Source organism: Orycteropus afer, unplaced genomic scaffold (assembly GCF_000298275.1).
Source record: "Orycteropus afer afer isolate SDZICR_OR568_19922 unplaced genomic scaffold, OryAfe1.0 scaffold00010, whole genome shotgun sequence".
Classification (NCBI taxonomy): domain Eukaryota; kingdom Metazoa; phylum Chordata; class Mammalia; order Tubulidentata; family Orycteropodidae; genus Orycteropus; species Orycteropus afer.
The window spans coordinates 9,498,478-9,521,081 of record NW_006921597.1 but is presented as its reverse complement, the minus strand read 5'-3'; the positions used below and the strand labels follow the sequence as shown (position 1 = coordinate 9,521,081).

Genomic DNA, 22,604 nt, shown 5'->3' with positions numbered 1-22,604 from the left:
AAATCAATTCAAATAAATATTGAATAATATTAATTGAGGGTCACTTAGGTGTTAGGTGTCAGGGCTACACGGGAGATACAGAGTAGACATGAGCCCAACCTTGGGTTGTTTACTACTGTGGGTTCATTGCAGCACAGACAACCAATCTCTGTCTGGTCCTCTCAGCCATCAGAGTTAGATAGATCAGCCAGGGTTGAAGGAAGTCTTTGAAAGAGTAAGTCAGCGTTTGTAACCCTGGTAAACTTCAACAGATTTCAGATGTATTTATAGATTTAAGATGGTTTGGATCAAGCTAACCTTTCTCCTTGGGAAGAAATTCTCAGTATTAAGTAAGTCAGTAGGAGCCCTGGTTGCACAGTAGTTAAAGTGCTCAACTGTAAACCAAAAGGTTGGCAATTGGACTCTACCAGCAGCTCCACAGGAGAAAGATGAGGCAATCTGCTTCTGTAAAGATTTATAGCCTTGGAAACCATATGGGGCAGTTTTACTCTGTGGCATAGTGCCTAAGGCATTTGACTGCTAACCAGAAGGCTGGCAATTCAAACCCTCCAGCCACTCCTTGGAAGACTGGGCAATCTACTCCCATAGAGATACCTCCTTGAAAACCCAAGGAGGGGTCACTATGAGTCAGATTGCTTTGATTCACAATTAACTTGACAGCAGTGGGTTTGGTTTTTTGGTAAGTAAATCAGTTAACATTTGCTGGTGAAGTTGAACAATTGTTGCTTTCCCAGGATAATTGGTTTAGGATTTTGAATACCTTGTAAAGCTGATTTGCGAAAAATAACTTCTTGATCCTCATAACAGAACTTGAGCAACAATTGCTTTACTTTTTCAGGCTTGCAATTGGTGTGAATGAGATAGGAGCTCTGGTGGCATTGTGCCTAAGGCATTTGACTGCTAACCAGAAAGCTAGTGGTTCAAACCCACTAGCCCCTCCTCACAAGGATGATCAGGCAATCTACTTCCATAGAGATACCACCTGGAAAACCCAGGGAGGGGTTGCTGTGAGTTGGAACTGACTTGATGGCAGTGAGGTTTTATTTTTTTTTCCTTTTTTTTAAATAGGATAGAAGGATACTTATTCCTAAGGAAGAAGGGGAATCAGTGCTAACTTTGACTTCCTCTCAGTGGCTTAGCATAGTGCTTTAGGCATATTGTTGCTTAATAAATATTCATCTAAAAGTATATCAGTCAGGGATCTATATCTTCACCAATCTGTCCGAGAGAAGCTATCAGACAGCCTGTATTTGTGGGACTGCCCTTTATTTCAGAACTTCTGGTGGTACAGTGCCTAAGGCATTTGACTGCTAACTGGAAGGTTGGCTTTCAAACCCAACAGCTGCTCTGTGGGAAGAAGATGAGGCAATCTACTTTTGTAAAGATTTACAGCCTTGGAAACCCAGTGGGGGTTGCTGTGAGTCAGAATTGACTCGATGACAGTGAGTTTGGTTTATTTTATTTTTTTGCCCATAAAGAACTTTTGTATATCTTAGAGTCAGGAACCAGGTTGTGCTTATACATACAAGTCATATTCCCTGAATAAGGAGCCTGGGCAGCACAATGGTTAACTGCTTAGCTACTAACCTAAAGGTCTGTAGTTCAAACCCACAAGCAGCTCTGTAGGAGAAAAGACCTGGACGTCTGCTCTGAAATTGAAAGATTTCAGCCTAGGAACTCTATGGGGCAGTTCTGCCTGTCAAAGAGGGTCGCTATGAGTCTCAATCGACTTGATGGCACACGATAACATTTCTTGGATGTGGTGCCATGGTAAAATCAGACTGTAGTAAGCTGCCCTAATCACATGCTTTTTCTATCTCCTTTTCCCAGGCCCTATTCATTGTTTCCCCAGCTCCCATCTGGCAAGCATCCCTGGGGCCTACCACATGAGAAGAATTCAGCTTATAACATTTTGATCAGCTCCGGTATGGAGCAATCTCAATAGAGCAGCCACAGGTGCAAAAATGATGCAAGTTTGTGCATCTGATGACAGACGTCTGGGGCAACCTTAGAACGTTTGGCAAATGGGCTCACCACACGAATGGGCCTCTGGAGTTAATGATTACAGTGAAAGCAGAGGTAAGAATAAAAACAGGAGTACACAGGAAAACAAGAGGACTTTAGTGAAGTTACAAATGAGGTGAAGAGAGGATCCTGACTGGCATGAAGTTCAGGGCCTCTTGTTCCACCTATGAGAAAGTGATTGATTATTTTGGAGGGACTAAACAATGGTAAGAGAAGTCAAGGGAATAAGATTCTGAAATATTCTGGAGATTTGGTGTGAAAAGACGACTTTGAATTACCTAAAGAAGCAAATGGAAAATCAAGGAGTTTTGAGGGGGGTTATTACAGGACTGTTCAAGAGGCTGTAGCTTTATAATATTTATGTCAACTCTATACATATAGGAGCTCTGGTAGCGTATGCCTAAGGCACTTGACTGCTAACCAGAAGGCTGGCGGTCCAAACCCGCCAGCCACTCCTCCGAAGGAAGATGGGGCAATCTACTTCCATAGTGATACTGCCTCGGAAACCCAAGGAGCTTTCGCGATGAGTCGGGTCCACCTCGATGGCAGATAACAATAACAACGACAACATGGATACATATAAGGTGTCTGTAGAAGTTGGACTGATAACTGGGACTAATCAGGTGGGTGGAGCAGAGGGCAGCCAGTGAGATGTAATGCAGCTTTCAGAGGGGCAGAGTCTAGGAAGGTATGCAAATCCTAGGGACACAGAAAGCTAAGAGTTCCCAACAAGGTTGCTGAGTCATCAGGGACAGCACTCAAAGACGGGTCTGGGCAGAGACCTGCCTCTGGAACATTGCTGAGAAGTGAGCTGGGCTTGCAGAAGCTCTGAGATTTGTTTTTAGGTCATCTGATAGCATACTCTGTGATGTTTACCAGATTCAGGGAGATCAGGCCATTGTGAATTTTTTTTTTTTTTTTTTTCTTTTTTTCTGTAGTAAAACTAGCCCCAGCCTGTCAGACTGGGAATTTACTGCATGAGCTGTTTTCCAACATGAGTTTTGCTGGCAAAACCAGATGTGGGTGTTTCCTCGACACTCAAGGGGCCTGTTTACACTGACTTTATTTTTACTGCCAGCTTTCAAGTGGGAAGAGGGAAATTATGCTTAAAGGTCAGCAGGTGAGCAGAAAGATCCCTGTCCTGCTTTTCCTCTAGATACCTATGTGGGCATGTATGTGCATGTGTGTGTGTGTGTGTGTGCGTGCATGCTTTTCCACATGCACATTGTTGTGCCCTGATTTGGTTGACATGACCTGCTCACCTGCTTTTAGGCCTAATGAAGGGTACCAGGCGGGTTATTTGGCAATTTCCTATTTGTTTATTGTAAAGAAAGTAAATCAATCTGTGAGGATTTTCTGGATTGGAGGGCCAGGGTTGTTTACTGTCAACAGGATAAAGACTAGGAGATATAAGATACTGAGCTCAGGGGTGCATCTAGTATGTATCAGGATAAGAGAAGAAAAAGGTGAAGAGCAGGGCATTTCTGTCTTGATGAAACTTTAAATGTTTGGGTAAATAGCAACTGCGGAAATTGCCCTCTGGCCAAAGCACCAGTCATTAGAGCTAAAAGGTAAAATTAAGTTGGACTCAGATTCATTTTCATCTTTTGTTTTTTACCCTTTTTTTTTCCCCCTTACCACAAAAGATGACAAATGATTTCTTGCAGTTTGGAAATGAGACCTTGAGTGAAGAGTTGAGAAGGCAAATCTCTAGGTCACGTCCATGTTTCCAGAGAAGCTTTGCATACAGAGACTGACAGTGCTGGGGAAAGCTACCCAGCAGTGCTGTAATCCCACTGATAAACAAACCAGGAAGTTGTTGCTTGACTCAGAACTGAATGAGAAGCCATGAAATCCCTGACTGCAGCAAACTTAGAAGATTGTCTATTGAAAAAGGTAAGGATATATATACCTGTCTCTCCAGATACCTCTTCCTCACCCCCTGTGCCACTCCCAGTCCCCAACCCCTGATACAAAAGGGATTTAATGCTCCTTTCAAAGATATGTAAGGTGCTCTCATGGTGCTGTGGTTAAAGCATGGTTCAAACCCACCAGCTACACTATGGGAGAAAGATGAGGCAGCCTGCTTCCATGTAGATTTATAGCCTTGGAAAACCTATGGGACTCACTATGAGTCAGAATCAACTTGATAGCAGTTGGTTTGGTTTTTTGGTCCAAAGATGCATAGAATTCTCCTCAGGAACCAAAGACTATCACCCAAAAGACTTAGCTTACTTAGCCCTCTCTTTCAGTTTCTAGTGCCCTGAAACATGCTGGGTGTAGAATGCAGGACAGAATGAGAACTTGGGTTGGCACTCGAGCTCTGTCACTGATATTTGTATGGTAATGAGCAAGTCACAGTCACGTGATCTTTCTTCTCTGTAAAATGAGAGTGATAATAAAGTCATAGCTGGATCACTGAAAAAGAGCTAATGAAATTAAGACAAAGCTTTTAGACTATTAAATGCAAGGTTGTTGTTTGTTTTGTTTTATCTGTTTTTATTGTGATTTGGGTGCACTTTTACAAAGCAGATTCATTTTACATTCAATGGTTCATATACATTTAGTTTCAGGACACTGATTACAATTCTCACAGTGTAACAGCTCTCCTTCCACCTCCCCCATGTGGTTATCCCTACCCTGTGTCCTTACTGATGCATTCCTGCCTGCCCACCTTTCTCCCTGTGCAAATGCTGCCCTTCTAATCTCCCATTGTTGACTGTTCTAAGGAATTTATCTCCCTGGTGCTCATAGGCCTGTCTATTGTTTGGCTGAGAGTTGAGCCGCAGAAGTGAGTCCAGGTCCAGGCCAGAAGGGTGATGGGGCCATAGTCTCAGGGGTTTCACCAGTCTCTGACTAGTAATCCTGGTCTTTTTTATGTTTTTTAATTTTGTTCACATTTTTTTCTCCCATTCTATCCAAGATCTCCAATTTTTATTCCTTTCTGAGTGGGTAGCAATGGCAGCCAGGCACCATCTAGTTCTTCTGGTCTCAGGGTCATGTAGACTGAGGTTCCCATGGTCTACTGGTCCCTTGGACTAGTTGTTTCCATACATCTTTGATTTATTCCCTCTTCTTTGCTCTGGATGAGGAGAAACCAATAGTTGCATCTCAGATGTCTGCTCACAAGCTTTTAAGAGCTCAGTTGTTACTCATCGAAGTAAGATGTAGAACAACGTTTTTGCATACCATGTTGTGCTAATTGAGCTTGACATCCCCCGCAACCCATGGTCCCAATCCCTATAAACTGCGAGATTTAAAAAAAATATATCATTATATCGGTGTATGCTAATTAAGAACTAATTTATTTTCTTCTGTAGGGAATAAATCGTAGGCTCTTAAGGGAATTATTGCTGTTGTTGTTGTTGTTAGGTGCCGTCAAATTGGCTCTGACTCATAGTGACCCCCTGTACAGCAGAATGAAAGTGCCCAGTCCAGTACCATCCTCACAATCTTTGCTATTCTTGGGCCCATCATCACAGTCACCAGAAGGGGCTTTAATATTATCTAATTCAACCCTTTACATTTACAGATGAAGCTACTACTGGACATTTAAAACAAAAATATCTTAATTCCTAAAATTTAGGAACTAGTCGCAGGTTTTCGTGCCTTGGCAGGTCAACAAAGCAGGGGCTATTATCAGTTAAAGTACAATAGATTTCTTAGACAAAACCAATTAAGAGTGATAAATAGGGAAAGTCTATGATGGTCAATGGAGCTCTGGTAGCATGGTGCCTAAGGCACTTGACTGCTAACCAGAAGGCTGGCGGTTCAAACCCACCAGCCACTCCTCGGAAGGAAGGCTGGGCAATCTATTTCGGTAGTGATACCGCCTCAGAAACCCAGGGAGGGGTTGTTATGAGTCGCGTCTGACTCCACGGCAAATAACAACAACAACATGGTAAAAATTGCTATAAACAAGCTGATTTCCTATTATTCGTCCTCTGGGGGTTTCTAAATGGGAAGGGGTTCCGTGGTCTCTTCCCATGCTCCTATATTTTCTAAAAGAAGAGTCCAAATTCTTTAGCCTGGCCTTCAAGTAACTTTATCTTTTTACCTTCTCCTTTCTTTCATTTCCAATGGCAGGAGTTCGAAGCTGTGGCTCACATATTGAATCTAGCCTGTGCTCATGTTTTTTGGCCAGTAGAGTATTTACATTTTTTTTTTTTTTCAAATTTGTACAAACATTTGAAAATGGTGAGATTCATCATAGAAGTCCAGGTATCTATCTTCTCTGGAAAATGATCAGGGTGTCTGGCAACTGCAGGGCCTAATTTCTTGCCCAGCAATCATCACCTGAAGCCACCAGAATCTACATTGTTCCTGTGTCTGAAACCTGCCCTGCCTCTCCCTAAGCTGCCCCTGCAGGTCTTTGAATCTTATACTCCTGCTCAGGGCCCGAGCTACCCCTCCCCTCTATTACAGTACACCTCCTCTCCCCTCACCACTCATCTGGCTCATATTCATCCTTTAAACCAAGCTCAGAATCCACTTTCTCAAGAAAGACTTCCCTGACACCAGCACAAAACATTTTTGCCCTCCTATAAGCTCCTATTATAATGATTAGATAGTGTTCAGTTAGTAATCAATTACTTATTAACTCCTGAACATCTATCCTATTATTCTCTTCCTTGGTGATCTAGTATTACTGTATTTTTTTATAAGCTTCTCGAGAGAAGATACCTTTCTTCCCCATGACATTCACAGAGTGTCTTGCACATATGTGGTCAGGAATATCTATAGGGTTCACTGAAGATAAACCAACAGTAAGGAAGGTACTGGCAGGTCGAGGTGCATACAGTATCTCATTTAATCCAATCCACAACCTGGAGGATGTGTGTGTTTATTACCAGCATTATTACAGAGGAAGAAGCAGAGGCTCCTGAAGATATACATGTCCAGTGTCACCCAGCTACCTAGTGAAGGCATTGAAGTTTCAGCCTAGTTTATTTTATCTCAAAGGCCACATTTCCTCTGCTAAATCCATCTACACGTCCACAGACACTGAGTGCCTGCTTTGTGCCAATCACTGTGCTTTGGTTTAAAGAAGGACCAAGATTTGAGATGTAGCCTGCCAGATGAGAGAGAAATTCTGGGTTTGGAGTAACTCAAGAAGGGCCCTATCCCAGCTGCAGCCTTTGCATATAGTTCTAAAAAGTAAAAGGAAGAATTTCTTGTGTAGACAGGTAACACTTAATATCATACAAGGCACACTATAAGGGCTACAGTAGAGATTGGAACTGCGTGCCAGAGGAGAGCAGAGGAGTGTTAGCTCTGATGGGAGAGGAATTTCACAGAAAGAGGAGTGGAGGCAAAGCCTTACATGATGCATAGGTTTTGCTAAGGGGGGGAAGCACAGGAAAGGCCTTCCAGGCTAATAGAACCCCATCCAAGCAGTTGACATGGGTTTTATTCCCAATCAGCTTGTCTTTTGGGAAGCTGAACAGGTTACAAATGTGGGCTTTGGAATATACTATCTAAGAGTAACTCCCTGATCTGTGACTTACTGAGTCTGGGGCCCTGGGAAAATTACTTAATCCTTATGAACTTCAGTTTCTTCATCTGTAAAACTGAAATAACAGTGTCCATCTTAAAGGATTATTTGGAGGCTCAAATGAGGTGACTATTATAAAGTGCCCTGAACTCAGTAAAGACATTAATCGTAGCTCCATGATGCTGCTGCTGCTATAGCTTCTGCTACATTTGGGAGCTGCAGATATCCTGTGTGGCCCAGTCATTGGCTCATGGAGGTATTAGACTGAAAAGATAGGATAAGATGGTGGAAAGTCTACTGCCTTATCTAGAAGGCATTGAATTTAACTTTCTGTGCCTTTAAATTATGAACTCCAGGAAGAGATGATAGTGCCTGTATTTTTTTTTCCCCCAGCTGATAACTGGATTTAATGCAGTACTAGAATTAAAGGTCTGACGTCTGTTTTCTGGGAGGAAGTTCTCAGCTTTTTTCCCCAGTGGCACTCATCACAGATGACAATCACATAGGCCATGTGCTCAGAGGTGTGACCAGACTTATGTGACATTCCTGGCATGCTATTTGGTGCCACTCCCTCTCTCCAGAGAGCATGTCAGAGTAGAAGTGAGTCAGGGTGATGTTATTATAAGAAATAACCTTGACTTGCCAATAATTTATATTTGAAATAGTAAATTATTCACAAACTTGAGCTATTAATAGTAACAAATGTCTTTGGGAACAACAATGGGCCCTGGTGGTGTGGTTAGTTAGGAGGAAATTACCCAAGTATGAGGATGTGTACATGTGTACAGGTACATGGACAGGGCCCAGAAAGGGGAGGCCCACATAAATAGAGGACTGTGAATGACACCCTAAAGGTTCTCTTTGAGTATTATTTTTACATAAGCTCTGCTTAATCTGAATAACAATCTGCATGCTAGTATGAGGTCAGTGCAATAGAAGGGTTGGACTAGGTGATCTAACCACTTCTACCATCCATGTACCTGATTAATTTAATATAATTCATTTCTGTGTTTGTGCTGTCATAACTACAGATGAGTTTTTAAAAAGAAAAGTGTGCCTTTGTTAATTAATTCAATCAACAGAGGAGGTATGTGAAACCTGAATAAGTACCTGAGGTCAAGTTTGGATTACATGTGTCTGATTCCATCTTTTTTTCCCCTTAAATTTGTTTTAAAGCTTTGCTATGAAATAAATTTGGTGACAAAGCTATTGCAAGGAAACACCTGTTCTCTTGCTTGCTTCCTGAAGTTGTAGGTGCAATAAAGGGTTTCTGGAGTTGGGTTGTTTTACCTTGCAACATAATGGAGTCACCATGAGTCATTGTCTACTCAATGGCTGCTGTTGTGTTTTGTTTTTCTTTCCCACATCTCCAGTTATACTTCCTGCAATAGATTCTTAGATTCTTACTTATACAGGGTTAGGAGTTCTGGTGGCACAGTGCCTAAGGCATTTGACTGCTAACCAGAAGGCTGGTGGTTCAAACCCACCAGCCACTTCTTCGGAAGAAGACTGGGCAATCTACTTCTGTAGAGATATCACATCAGAAACCCAAGGAGAGGTTGCTGTGAGTCGGAATTGACTCAATGGCAGTGATTTTGGTTTTTTATTTGGTTACACAGGGACACCGTGCTATTCAGCAGCCCTAGAAGGGGTTTGTGCTACAGGTTTCTCAGACTCACTCCCACGTAGTTCTTGCCACCCCCATAGTGTAGACCTCCATCCAGAAATTCCAGGCTGTTTTTCTTCACTTGTCCTGACCATGACTTAGAGTGGTAGAGTAAAAAAAATCAGTTTTAGGATGTGCAAAAGCAAGGAGTGGGGCCTGAGGCACTTTTACAGTGATATTAATGGAAGGAGTCTTGCAAACCAGAAGGCTCTTCAACAAGCAGGGACCCTTTGCAACCTCAACCCCAGAATCCCTTTATTACTTCTCAAACTTCAGGAAGAAAGTACCTTCTTACAAAGAATTGCAATTCCTCCCACAACAGTTGCTATTGAATTGATTCTGACTCATATTGACGTTATGTGTGTCAGAGTAGAACTGTGTTCCACAGGGCTTTCAATGGCTGATTTTTCAGAAATAGATTGGCAGGCTCTTCTTCCAAGGTGCTACTGGTGGACTCCAACTGCCAACTTTTCAGTTAGCTGTTGAGTGTAATAACTGCACAACTAAGGGACCCTGTGGAAAGAAGGAAAACGTCTGTGTACTACCTAGCAGGAAAGATACTCCTACTCAGCTCTAGCATCTTGGGCACTGTGGAAAGAGGCTTGTCCAAGGCAAAGCTTTCTCTCCCCACAACTCTGATCCAAGCCCAGTATCACCTGCTGGACTAGCCTTGGGTATTCATAGGATACTAGGAACAGCTGATGATGCCCAAATACAGACTCAGATTCATGATTTCATGAGACTAGAGTCAAAATTGAGGAAATGGTTAGTTAATGTGGTAGTGATGTTTGTGTGTCAACTTGCCTGGGCCTGGTTGAGTGGCTGGGCAGCTGTGGTAGTCATTCCTCATGATGAGACTGCCAATCAACTCCATGGTGGGATCTACCACAAACAGCTGAATAGCTAGCTGCCTTTGGGATGTAGTCTGCTTCCTGTATGTAAGGAGAAGCCTTGGGAATGGTCTCTAGTTTATGGCATGCTTGGACCCTGCATGTAGTCGTGTCGTTGTTCAGCAGCCTGCCATGCTCTGCCGACCTTGGGACTTACAATGGACTTAAATGAATGGCCTGCCATGTGGTTTGGTAACATTGGGACTGTGCCTTTTTACTTGTCAACCTTGGGCTTCTCAGCCTCAGCAGCCAGCAGCTGTCTGAGTGAAGAAATGCCTCTAGCTCCAGTGGGCCAGGAGCAGGAGGCAAAGCTGGACCCCAAAGTTGAGGGGCTTTCACCCAGCCCCTAGAGCCTGGCACTTTGAACTTGGACTTAAAGCCTCCAAACTGTAAGAGAGAATAAACTCCTGTTTGTTAAGGCCATCCCATTTGTGGTATATTCCTGTCAGAGCAACACTAGGTAACCAGAACAGTTAGGCTCAGGAAGATAATAAAGTATAAGTATTACTTCCAGTGTTTTCTGTACTTGGGAGTATAGCACAGTTTGATGGAAAGAGGAGTCAAGGAACCTAGGCATTAAGTCTAGTTCTACTGCTAATTATCATTAGCATTAGGTCAGCCACCTTGTTGTGTGGGTCTCCATAAAATGATACCAGACAAAGTGATTTTTTGTGTCTTTTCCAATTCTGAAATCCTGAGTCTAAATTGTAGTCTCATTTATGGGTGGAAGGTGGAATTTGAGGCTGTAGGCCCCATAAAGCATTCCCTTGTTCTGACTTTCACCTTCAGAAATCAAAACCAGTCATAAAGATGAGTTAATAACTGTATAATAGGTGTTACTCAGGAAGTGTGTGATTTTGCTGTGTCTAGTAAGGAAATTCCACCATCAAATGGGGGCATGATTTATATAAGAGATCCACATGGAAAATTCTTTTTCATAGATGCATATGTGTATTCTCTCTGTGTATATATCAGTTAAAAATGATTGATGGTGCCAAAATGGTGGCAAATCTTTTATTAGTTTATTAAAACAGGAAACTATATATGCTCTACTCTGTTGCTAAAACTCAGTTATGTGTTAGCAGTGGTGAATAACACCACTGGACATGGAAGGTTTGGGGGGATTCATCTTAGTATGAGAAGCTGGACTATATGAAGAAGAATGCAGCATCAGGATTAGTAGGAAGACTCATTAACAACCTGCAATGTGAAAATGACCAAATCTTACTTACTGAAAGCAGTAGGACTTGAAGCATTTACTGATGAAGATAGAAGACTACAGCCTTCAGAATGGATTATACCTCAACATAAAGAAAACAAAAATCCTCATAACAATGGAGAAAAGAAAGAAGTCATCAAGGATTTCATTTTACTAGGATTTACAATCAACACCCTTGGAAGCAGCAGTTAAGAGTCAGATGTTGTATTGCACTGGGCAGATCAGATGCCAAAGACCTCTTTAAAGCATTAAAAAGCAAAGATGTCACTTTGAAGACTAAGGTGCCAATGTGAAAGTTGGATAATGAATAAGGAAGACTGAAGAAGAATTGATACCAAGTTTGCAAGCTGTCATCTAGATGCAACGATGGGTCTCTCCTCATCCAGAGCAAAGAAGAATGAAGAAAACAAAAAATTCATGGAAACAATTAGTCCTAGCGACTGGTACACCATCCGATCTGCAGCCTATATGACTAAGAGACCAGAAGAACTAGATGGTGCCCGGCTACTACTGTCAACCACTTGGAAGGGGATCTATGTAGGAGATCCTTGATAGAGAGGGAGAACAATGTGGAACAAAACTCAAAATCATTTGGAGAAAAAAAAAGGTGGGGACCAGGTTTGCTGGTCCAATAGAGCCTGCTGGAACCACTGAGACTATGGCCCCTAGCTGCCCTTCAGGTCTGGAACTGAACCCACACCTGTGGCTTTCAGCCAAAGAATAGATAGGCATATGAGTTGAACATTTACCTGAGGTAGATACACTCCTTGGAGAGAACAATCATGGGAGAAAGAAGGGCTGCTTATGCACAGGGAGACAGCTCAGGGGGCAGGAGTGCATGGAGGGATGGACACAGGGAAGAGGTAACTATTGGGAGGAAGTAGGAGGGGAGCTGTTGCATTGTGGTAAATTGTGGTCAATGTCATGAGACAAAGTGTATGTGAACTGCTGTATAGAAAGTGAATTTTCTCTGTAAACTTTCACCCAAATCACAATAAAAATAAAAAGAAGAATTGATACCTTTGAATTTTGGTGTTGGTGAAGAATATTAAACATACCATGGACTACCAGAAGAACAAATATGTCTTGGAAGAAGCACAGCCAGAATGCTCCTTAAAAACAAGGATGACAAGACTTCATCTCATGTACTTTGGTCATGTTAACAGGAAGGACCAGTTCCTGTAGGGGGACATTATGCTTGGTAAAGTAGAGGATTAGTGAAAAAGAGGAAGACCCTCAATAAGGTGGATTGACACAGTGACTGCAACAATGGGCTCAAGCATAGCAACAATTGTGAGGATGGCACAGGACCAGGCAGTTTTCTGTTCTGTTGTGCACAGGGATACTATGAGTTGGAATCAACCTGATGGCACATAACAACAACAACACTTAATCCCAGGAATCATTGGTAATGCAATGGTTAAGTGTTTAGTTGCTAACCAAAATGTTGGTGATTTGAACCCACCAGCCATTCTGTGGGAGAAAATATCTGGTGATGTGGTCCCATAAAGATTACAGCCTAGGAAAGAAACTCCATGGGGCACTTCTGCTCTTTACATGGGTCACCATGAGTCAGAAACAATTCGACAGCACACAACAACAGTGTTAGTTCTCAATACACTCTGAGAACTTAACTATTCGAGAATACTATTTTCTAACGGTGACCACAATGTCATATCTATACATATCTATACACTTGTATTACTTTTCTCCCACTGTATCTAACAAGACTTCTGATCCCTGACCTTGTTCAATATTCCTAATCTACCAAATTTGCATCAGACATTTTCCTTAGATTCTCCCTACCCAGATGGGAAACCACAGCCACCACTCAAACTCTCCTTTGCTCTTTACTCATTCTCCAGCTCTTGCCCAACAAACTTCAATCTTAGCATTTCCACTCTTCCCTTTGGAGGACTGAGAGGTGATGGAGACCATCACATAACTGAGGACACTGGCCTTGTGGACCCATCCTCAGCTGACTCTTGGCACCCCTTGGCAAGCTTTACGTATGTACCTCAACAGTCTCTCATTTCTTATAGAAGCTGTTTCAAACATTTATCATAGTTACAGGCAATGAAAGCACAGTGATTGCAAAGGCAATGAACAAAAAAAGTCTATCACATTTAAATCCCTTGCCCCTCTCCTCTTTACCACTTTCATCAAATGCCTTTTTCCTATTCAATAAGGAAAATGGACATCAAACAGGAAATCTCTCAGATTCCCACTATACCATACCTTTTAACCTATATTTGTACTCATATTTCTTCTTTCTTCCCTTCTGATCAAAAAAACAGAAAAAGAAAGAAAAGAAAAAACCAAACTCACTGCCATGGAGCGGGATCCAACTCATAGCGACCCCTCCTTGGGTTTCTGAGACAGTATCACTATGGAAGTAGATTGCCCAACCTTCCTTCTGAGGAGTGACTGGTGGGTTTGAACCACCAGCCTTCTGGTTAGCAGTCAAATGCTTTAGGAATGACATAGCAAAGCTAAATCCTCACTCAGGTTTCTACTCTCCTATTGTTGAGATATTTTTACTCAGTGCTTTTGCTCTTTACTCTCTCTTCCTTTTCCACTAGCTTTCTTTCTCAACATTGAAACATATTAAAGCCTGTGTGTCATTTTGAAAACTGTTGGTGTCTCTTGAAGGAATTTCTTACAGCTGTCTATACTTGCTCATCTCCCATTCACTCTTAACCCTCTGCAGTCTGGCTTAACGCCCACCAATCCTTGAAAACACCAATCCTGTTCTTCCCCTTGGAGGGCTGAGAGGTGCTGAAACCTCTCAGCAACACTGTTATAGTTGCCAAACTCTATGGATGTTTTTTGGACTTTTTCTCACTTGACCACTTATTGTTGACCTTGTTCTTGAAATTCCCTTTCTTTATTTCTGAGATCTTCGACTCTTTATTCTCCCAACTTCCCAACACTCCTCCAAAGTAACATGTGCTCCATCAATGTCATATGAACAATAACAATTTTCTCACTGCTATTTTCTTTTTCTAAAGCAACCTTCATGTCTTTCTCTTTCTAGCTATAGCCTCCTAATCTTTCAAGACAAAACTCCTATATTCTATTTCTCCAGGAAGGCCCCCAATTCCAAATATGTGAAATATGCCTTTTCCAGTACCCATAGTATCCCATGAAAACCTCTACTTCACACTCAACTTCACTCTTTTCAATGGCCAGGTATTTTGTCTTGTTTTCATAACTCATCTGTAAACCCCTGGACAACATGTATGAATAGAGCCTGGCATGAGGTGGATGTTCAATAAAGATTGGTTTAGTGGAATTAAATCACAATACATAGAGGAAGTCTCACAGCAAAGAGGACTCTTAATCACAAGGTTCTAAGAGAATTTTATTTTCGGCCGGGAAAATTATCTGTCCCCTCTGTGACTACCTCTGTCTTCCACTTAAGCAATCTGGAGGATGCAGCATCTTCACAGACTACAAAAACTCAAGGAGGGTATCCTTGGTTCCTTCTATCATGATGGCTGTGACAGGATGGACATTAAAGGTATGGAGAGGCATGGGTGGCTATTGGTGACAACAAGAAGATGTTAAAAGGCAGTCTAGGCAGGATCACCATATTCAAGATCATATTCAAGATCAGATTGTTTTCATGGCTACATACCATGTATTTCCAATGATTGTAAGCTCCTTAAATCAGAGGCTCTGTCTTATGTTTCTGGTTACTCCTTGCAGTGCTAGCAATCTGGAGGGTATCAGCTGGTTTTTCTAAGACAGTCATCTGTGTGGGATGTGTGCATCATCTACAGGTCTCAGTCTGTAGATTAGATCAACTGCCTCTACTACACCCGGTGGCACTGACACTCCCCATTGTGGCGGCACCACACTTGTACTCTGCACTATGTCTGTCTCTCCACTACTGTAAATGCAGGGGCTGTGTCTCCCTTACACATCGCTATACCCCGGCATGTAACAACATGCCTGGCACATACCAGTTGCCATTGAGTCCATTTCAACTGATGGTGACCCTGTGCATTCTACAGGATTTTCAAAGGCTGTTATCTTTCAGAAGTAGATCAGCGGGCCTTTCTTCTGGGGCATCCCTGGGTGGATTAAAACTGCCAAACTTTAGGTTAGTAGCTGAGCACTTAACTGTTTGTGCCCCCAAGAGACACTGCCTGGCACTTAGCAGGTGCTAAGTGACTTTGTGTGATATAAAACATGTACAAATAGAGGTTGCTGTTAGTTGACATCAAATTGACTTCAATTCATGATGACCTTACGTACAACCAAACAAATTGCCTAGTCCTGAATCATCCTCACAATTGCCAGCACATTTGAGTCCATCACTGCGGCTACTGTATCAATCCATGTCACTGAGGGTCTCCCATGCCCTCATTGACCCTCTACTTCACCAAACATGATGTTCTCCTCTTGACCCTCCTGATGATGGATCCAAAGCAAGTGAGTCAGATAATGTACTGTTGTGATCTATAATATTTTTACTGGTTAATTAACAAAAGTAGATTGCTAAGCCTTTCTTCCTAGTCTGTCTTAGTCTGGAAGCTCTGCTGGAACCTGTTCATATGAGTGACCCTACTGGTATTTGAAATACTGGTGGCATAGCTTCCTGCATCACAGCAACACACAAGCCCCTGCAATACAACTGACTGATAGGAGATGGTGTAAATAAATACACATACACTTTTGTCTTCTATGTACATATGTAGTTGGCTTGTTGGTTGGTGGGAGGTATGAGATCTCAGGTGGCTGAACTAGTTGATGACTTACTACCTTGTCATTGTTGTTATGTGCCATTGATTCAGACCCGACTCATAGCGACCCCTCCTTGGGTTTCCGAGGCAGTATCACTACAGAAGTAGATAGCTTCATCTTCCTTCTGAGGAGTGGCTGGTGTTACTTACCTTAGGAAAACAGAAATCTCTGTGACTTGCACTTTTTTCCGGATATCTTGACCAGTTTGTGAGTATATCAAAACTACTTTAGAATATATGTTGTTGTTGTTATTGTTGCATGTTGTCAAGTCAATGTCAACTTTCAAAGATTGCATGGGATGCATTGTAACTACTCCGTGTGGTTTCTTGCCCATAATTTTGAAAGAAGCAGATTGCCAGGTCTTACTTCTGCAGAGTCTCTGGGTGGGTTTGAACCATCAACCTTTCAGTTAGTAGTCAAGTGCTTAACCATTTGCAACAACAGAGCTCCTTCTAGAATATATTGAAACAGCCATTATATCAAACTCTGAAGGAGTATTCGTGAGTGGGCCTTAAATTTAGATGTATCAAACACTGCGTAAAATCAGCCCCTGGTGGCCACGTCTCTCTGAAGGAGACGTTCATTGTCATAGCACCAACCTGCATGCACCTCTTAAGCCATGAAACAAAGATTCCCCTACACTTCAGGAAAAACTTACAGATGCTTTCCATCTCTTCTTTGATTCGAATTGTTCTCTCTTGCCTGGAGTATACTATAAGTTCCTTTGCATTTCCTACAAACATCTAATCCCTTAAACCTAAGACCTAAGTTTATGTATCCTAAGTTCTGGGAAGGGTAGAATGTTTTAAACCAAACTTCTCTGGCCACCTACTATTGTGCCGTGTCTCTTCACTTACATGTCCCAGTGCCTCATGAATGGCACCTAAAATAACCAGCTTTGCTGATCCCTCTAAACCCAGGTGGACTTGAGACGCCAGCTGATTTCCCAGACTGTGGAGGAGGTACAGAAAGTCGTGCAGTGTTTGACCACAGAAATCAGCCACCAGGACATTAGATTTCAAGCTATCTCTTGCTCTGACACATACAATGGGAACATTAAGGTAAGTAAGTCTATCCCACCTCTCAGTGCCCACTGACAAAGCTATGGAACTTGGATGGGAGGGTGGGGCAGGGGAGAGTAGTGCATGACAAATACTTGCACTGCTAAGCATATTAATAACAGTTTATGTTTCTACAGGCACTTTTATTATTTACTGTTTACAAAGTAATTTCATAGATGTTATCTCATTTAAGTCCCCACCTTCCTACTTTACAGATGATAAGAGTAGAGGCACAGAGAAGTCAAATGACTACCTCAAGCCATATTAGGCATGAAAGCCAGAATGCAAATTGAGTCTTCTGACTCCAAAGCACTACCCATGTGAACAACTAAAGTTCATTTAAGCACATATTTGTTTATTAAGCACCTACTTTGTTCTACACTAGTGTATGAAAAGTTTTGGAGAATTGATTCACACTAAACAAAGCACAGAGGTTAACTTTATCTATTAATAATAGGGACCATGGTGGGAATATTTATGCTCACTTGAGAGTCATTCCTTTCCTAATAAGGATGTCTGGGGAAATAAAGTTCTTCAAAAGTTTCATTGCTTTAGCATAGAATCAGAATAAAGAGAGGCACATCATTTTCTGAAGGTATAGTGAAGTCCAAAATATCAGAATAGTCACCAGCAAGGGTTTTCAACAGTTGTGACCTTTTGGAAGCAGACCACCAGGTCTTTCTTTCAAGGCACCTGTGGTGGTAATGTTTGTGTGTCAACTTGGCTGGACCTGGTTGAGTGGCTGGGCAGCTGGTGATAGTTATTCCCCATGATGAGACTGGCAATTACCTCCATGGTGGGACCTACTACAAACAGCTGAGTAGCTGCTTTGGGCATGTGGTCTGCTTCCTGTATATAAGAAGCCTGCTTCCTGTATATAAGAAGCAGATTTGGGAATGGTCTCTAGCTTATGGTACACTTGGACCCTGCATGTAGCCATGTCATTGTTCAGCAGCCTGCCATGCTCTGCCAATCTTGGGACTTTCAATGGACTTGAATTAATGGTCTGCCGTGTGGTTTAGTAACATCGGGACTGTGCCTTTTTACTTGTCAACCTTGGGCTTCTCAGCCTCAGCAGCCAGCAGCTATCTGAGTGAAGAAAAGCCTCTAGCTCCAGTGGGCTGGGAACATGAGGCAGAGCTGAAGCTCAAGGTTGAGGGGCTTTCACCCAGCCCCTAGAGCCTGGCACTTTGAACTCAGACTTGAAGCCTCCAAACTGTAAGAGAATAAATTCCTGTTTGTTCAAGCCATTCCATTTGTGGTATATTTCTGTCAGAGAAGCACTAGGTGACCAGAACAGCACCTCTGAGTAGATTCAAACTACGAGCCTTTCAGTTGGTAGCCAAGTGCTTAACTGTGTGCATCACTCAAGGACTCCTGAAAACATACTAGGACCTTAGAATACATGTATTCAACAATGGCCTACTGTCAGAGTGCTATCTAGGGAAAACAGTGCCTATGGCAAGCACTGAAATTATGCCTCTGAAGGGACATAACCAAGATAATGAGCACCCGGGGCAATCTCTAAGCTGTACCTCCACACACTTTCAAGATGAATAGATATTGATAGTGGTTACAAAGGAGCTCTGGTTGTGTAGTGCCTAAGGCACTTGACTGCTAACCAGAAGTGGGCAGTTCAAACCCACCAGCCACTCCTCAGAGGGAAGGTTGAGCAATCTACTTCCGTACTGATACTGCCTCGGAAACCCAAGGAGGGGTCGCTATGAGTCAGATCTGACTCCAAGGCAGTGAATTAGTGGCTACAAATATGCAGAAATGTCTTCCCCCCTCAGACAAGCACCTTTCGTATTTGTGGTGCCTGGGAATCTCATTCCATACCTCATCTGGTGCTCCATTGGACTTGCACCTGGGAACAAATGCCCCCTTTAAAGGCCCACCCTTCCCTGTGCCTCTGGCTGTCTGCCATGCTTGAGAAAGCAGTTTGTGCCATACTGGGTTAATAGAAACTGTTTAGTGGCACCCCCCTCCCTTCAAGTGGTGCCCAGGACACATGCCATACCTGTCATACCTTAGAAACACCCTTGCCTGCTGTGTATCTGTCACTGCGCTACGGGCTCGAGTTAACCACTAGGTTGATCCAGGCTGGAGATGGGGTAGAAGGAACAGAGGGCATTGGTGAGAAAATAGTTGCAAGTGATAATCTCTAGGTTGCAGGTGGGGGAGGGAAGAAAGTAAAAGAGGCAGTGCTTAGAAACTGTGGGAGCAGCCTGTCAATCCCTTTCCCTAGTGAGGAAGCCCCCAGAGCTCTGAGCCACCAAGGCCAGTGCCTGACAGCCAGTATTCCTGCAACACTGTAGTGTGGGCAGGGCCCTTCTCAGGTCAATGATCTCACTTAAACCTGCAAATCACCTCATGCAAGACACACAGTGGCTATCTCCATTGTAGAAATGAGAAAAGTGAGACTCTGAATTGTTCTGAATCCCCATAATTCCTTGCCTCGATTTTTCTTATGAAACATAAGAGCCCCTTTCACTCTGTGTTATATATATATTCATGACCTGTTTCTCACACTAGACTATATACCCCTTGATTGTAGGATCACATTTATTGTTTGCTTCATTTCTAGCACCCAGCATGGTCTGGGGCACATAAAACACACTCAACTTATGTTGAATAAATGAATGATCAAAAGAATTGGTACCAAATAAAAGACTATTGCTGCTTCAGTACATCTTGAGGCTGGTTAGACAGGTTGGTGGATACAAATACCACTCACAAGATCAGGGACTTGTGGACTTGGGGGAAGAGTCAGATCTTAGGAAATTCACTCCAGGATGAACATTGTAAATCTGGGTTGGATGATGGAATGTCAGAACATCACCTGCCCACCCTATGCCAACCAAAATTGGACAAATAAATACACATCACTAGGAATACAATGATAACATCACCTTCCCTAGAACTATACCCCAGGAAATTTCCATCTATTGTCCCACTCAGAATTCATAGCTTAAAATATGTCTTATATTCACATACATCAAGTCTTACATATTAAGTTTGGCAAAAAATTTACTGTAGCACGTAAAAATTATTTTTATCTTGGATCAAATTCAACAAGTATTAATAATTGCCATTTACATGACTAACAACTTAATAGTCCTCTTGAATTCACATACAAGTAGATTCAAATAATGTACAAATTATGAATTGTATAGTCCAGTCCCCTCCAGCCCCCCATTTTTAATCTCTCTACAGACAGCGGAGGGCAGGTGGGCCTATCACCTAAAGCATGTAGCCATTGTTCTCTGAGAGTGAGGCAGAGTCATCATGGAGTGGATTTTGATGTTCACCTCCTGAATTGGTTAATGACTGGGTCTTAGGCAAAGCTTAACCAAATTCCATTGTCAGAATTTTCCATGAGGAGGAGGTGGCTTCTCCAGTGTACAGCTGACTGACAAAGAAAGATGCAGTGTGGAGTGGGCTGCTACGTGATGTGGTCAAGTTCAAGTTCCCTTTGTTGGTACCTACCCTGTTGACCAACTCTCTCTATCCTTTGGACTATTGGCCTGTCCATGTTCACCCTGACCATTGCTTAACTGGTTCTTATAGAAAGGGAGGAGGTGGATGCTGATTGGTTGCTTTTTTCCTTTAAATTTAGAATCATCTTAATAATAGCTCCATTGTCTCAGAAAACAAGCTTTCATTTGACCTTCAATTTTGTATTAATATTGGCCATGGGATTATGAATACAAGCACAAAGAAAGGGAGGCATTTTACAGAACTCTTTTCCTTCCTCTCATATTCCCTCCCACTTTCCATCCATTCCAGATTATTCATTCTTGGCTGAAAACCAGCCCAGGGTAGAGTCGGGTCATTGAACAAGCAATCAGAAAACGGAGCTCACATTCTGACTCTACCACTTACTGGCTATATGTCTCTGGAGAGATTTCCAAGCCTGCTTGAGCCTTAAGTTTCTCATCTGGGAAATGGGAACAAAGTCAACCTCACTGTGTGATTGTGAAGCTCAAATGGGCCAATGTATGAGAATTTTAACACAAGGTGTGGTATGTACAGGACTCAGTAAATACTAGTTCCATCCCCTCCCTTTTCTTCTCCCAGACATTGATTCCTTATAGAGTTCCAAGTGGAATTCACTCTTTTATTTGTGGATTCATGAAACCAAAGGCTCAGCAAGTTAATTTACCTTCTCAAAGTGTTACAGTGGGTTCGTGGCAGCAAAAAAGTAGAAGTCTCTTGTAACACACAGGTGCAGTTCTCTGCCCACCTCACCACATTGCTGAGGGCTGAGTGGTTCATTGGCTGCTTGACGTGACAGATTGACACCCTGAAGACTGCTGTGGCTTCCCAAGTCTGCATTCATGCTCCTTCTCTCTCCTTTACTGACCCAGGTTTTGGCCCCCAGCCACTTCCTCATCACAGTCCCAGTGAAAGGCCTGGCCGGGTACAGGGAGGCCAAGAAACGGCACTGGCGGTACTACACCCTGCAGGGTGCCAGACTCCCCATCCCTGTGCAGAGCCCAGAGGACCTGCAGCAGTGGCTGGAGGTGGAGCAGTTTATGAAGAGCCTGTGGCAGTGGCATGAAGCAGATGTGAACATCGAGGGCGACATCGTGCCTGCCAAGGTCCTCCGGGTGTTCCAGAAGCTGGTGGAAAATGCAATCAGAACCTGTCATTTCCCAGGTGAGCCGATCCAGAAAAGTGTAAAGGAAACTTCTGGCATCTCTCTTTTGTTCTAAAAATCTTCTGCAGAACAGGCAATGTCCTATCACTTAAAACTCCTATTTGAGACAATAATTGATGTGCTCCTTACATTTGTATAATCCTCATGATTTGAATTAGCTTTTTTTTCCTGCTCTGACACACAGAAATATGGAATTCATACCCACAACACATTCCCATGGATTTAACTAGATTACTAGCTATGGCACAGATATAAAGGGCTGTACGTTATGCACCCTTTTCAAGAGGTTAGCTTAACAGTGTCAATGTATTTTTTTTTAAAGTAAATTATTTACAAATTTTCCAAGAAAAAAAAAAAAAAAAAAAAACTCACTGCTGTCACATCAATTTGACTCATAGTGGCCCCTCCTTGGGTTTCTGAGGTGATATTATTACAGAAGTAGATTGCCCAATCTTCTTTCTGAGGAGTGTCTGGTGGGTTTGAATTGCCAGCCTTCTGGTTAGGAGTCAAATGCCTTAGGCACTATGCCACCAGAGCTCTTAGTTATTAGCATGTGTCTAGTGTAATACCCTCTATCTGGCTGCAGTTTCCCAGTGTGTTGAGATACCACATTCAAAAACCGCCGACTTGTACCAAAACACAAAATCTAAAAGTCATAAAGAACTAGGTCTGACAGTCCCCAAATTTTAAGCTACTATGCAGTATGACAAGCATACACATACACCATACACATCCTTTTTGCTCAACACAAAGTAAAAGGATAAATTGCAAACTGGGAAAAAACATTGCTTATTTCCTTTGTGGGAGCTCTGGTAGCATAGTGGCTAAGACACT

At 42.5% G+C, this 22,604-nt stretch overlaps 1 protein-coding gene across 1 annotated transcript in view; it reads left to right on the top strand.

Annotated features, from left to right (window-relative positions):
• Positions 1 to 2,594: 2,594 nt before the first annotated feature.
• Positions 2,595 to 22,604, top strand: part of MAB21L3 (mab-21 like 3) — a 34,693-nt gene continuing 14,683 nt past the window's right edge. Inside the window, exons 1-3 of the mRNA XM_007950293.1 lie at positions 2,595 to 2,648; positions 16,967 to 17,107; positions 21,478 to 21,769. Coding sequence (XP_007948484.1) covers positions 2,595 to 2,648; positions 16,967 to 17,107; positions 21,478 to 21,769 — 487 coding nt within the window. The remainder of the gene's footprint in view (positions 2,649 to 16,966; positions 17,108 to 21,477; positions 21,770 to 22,604) is intronic.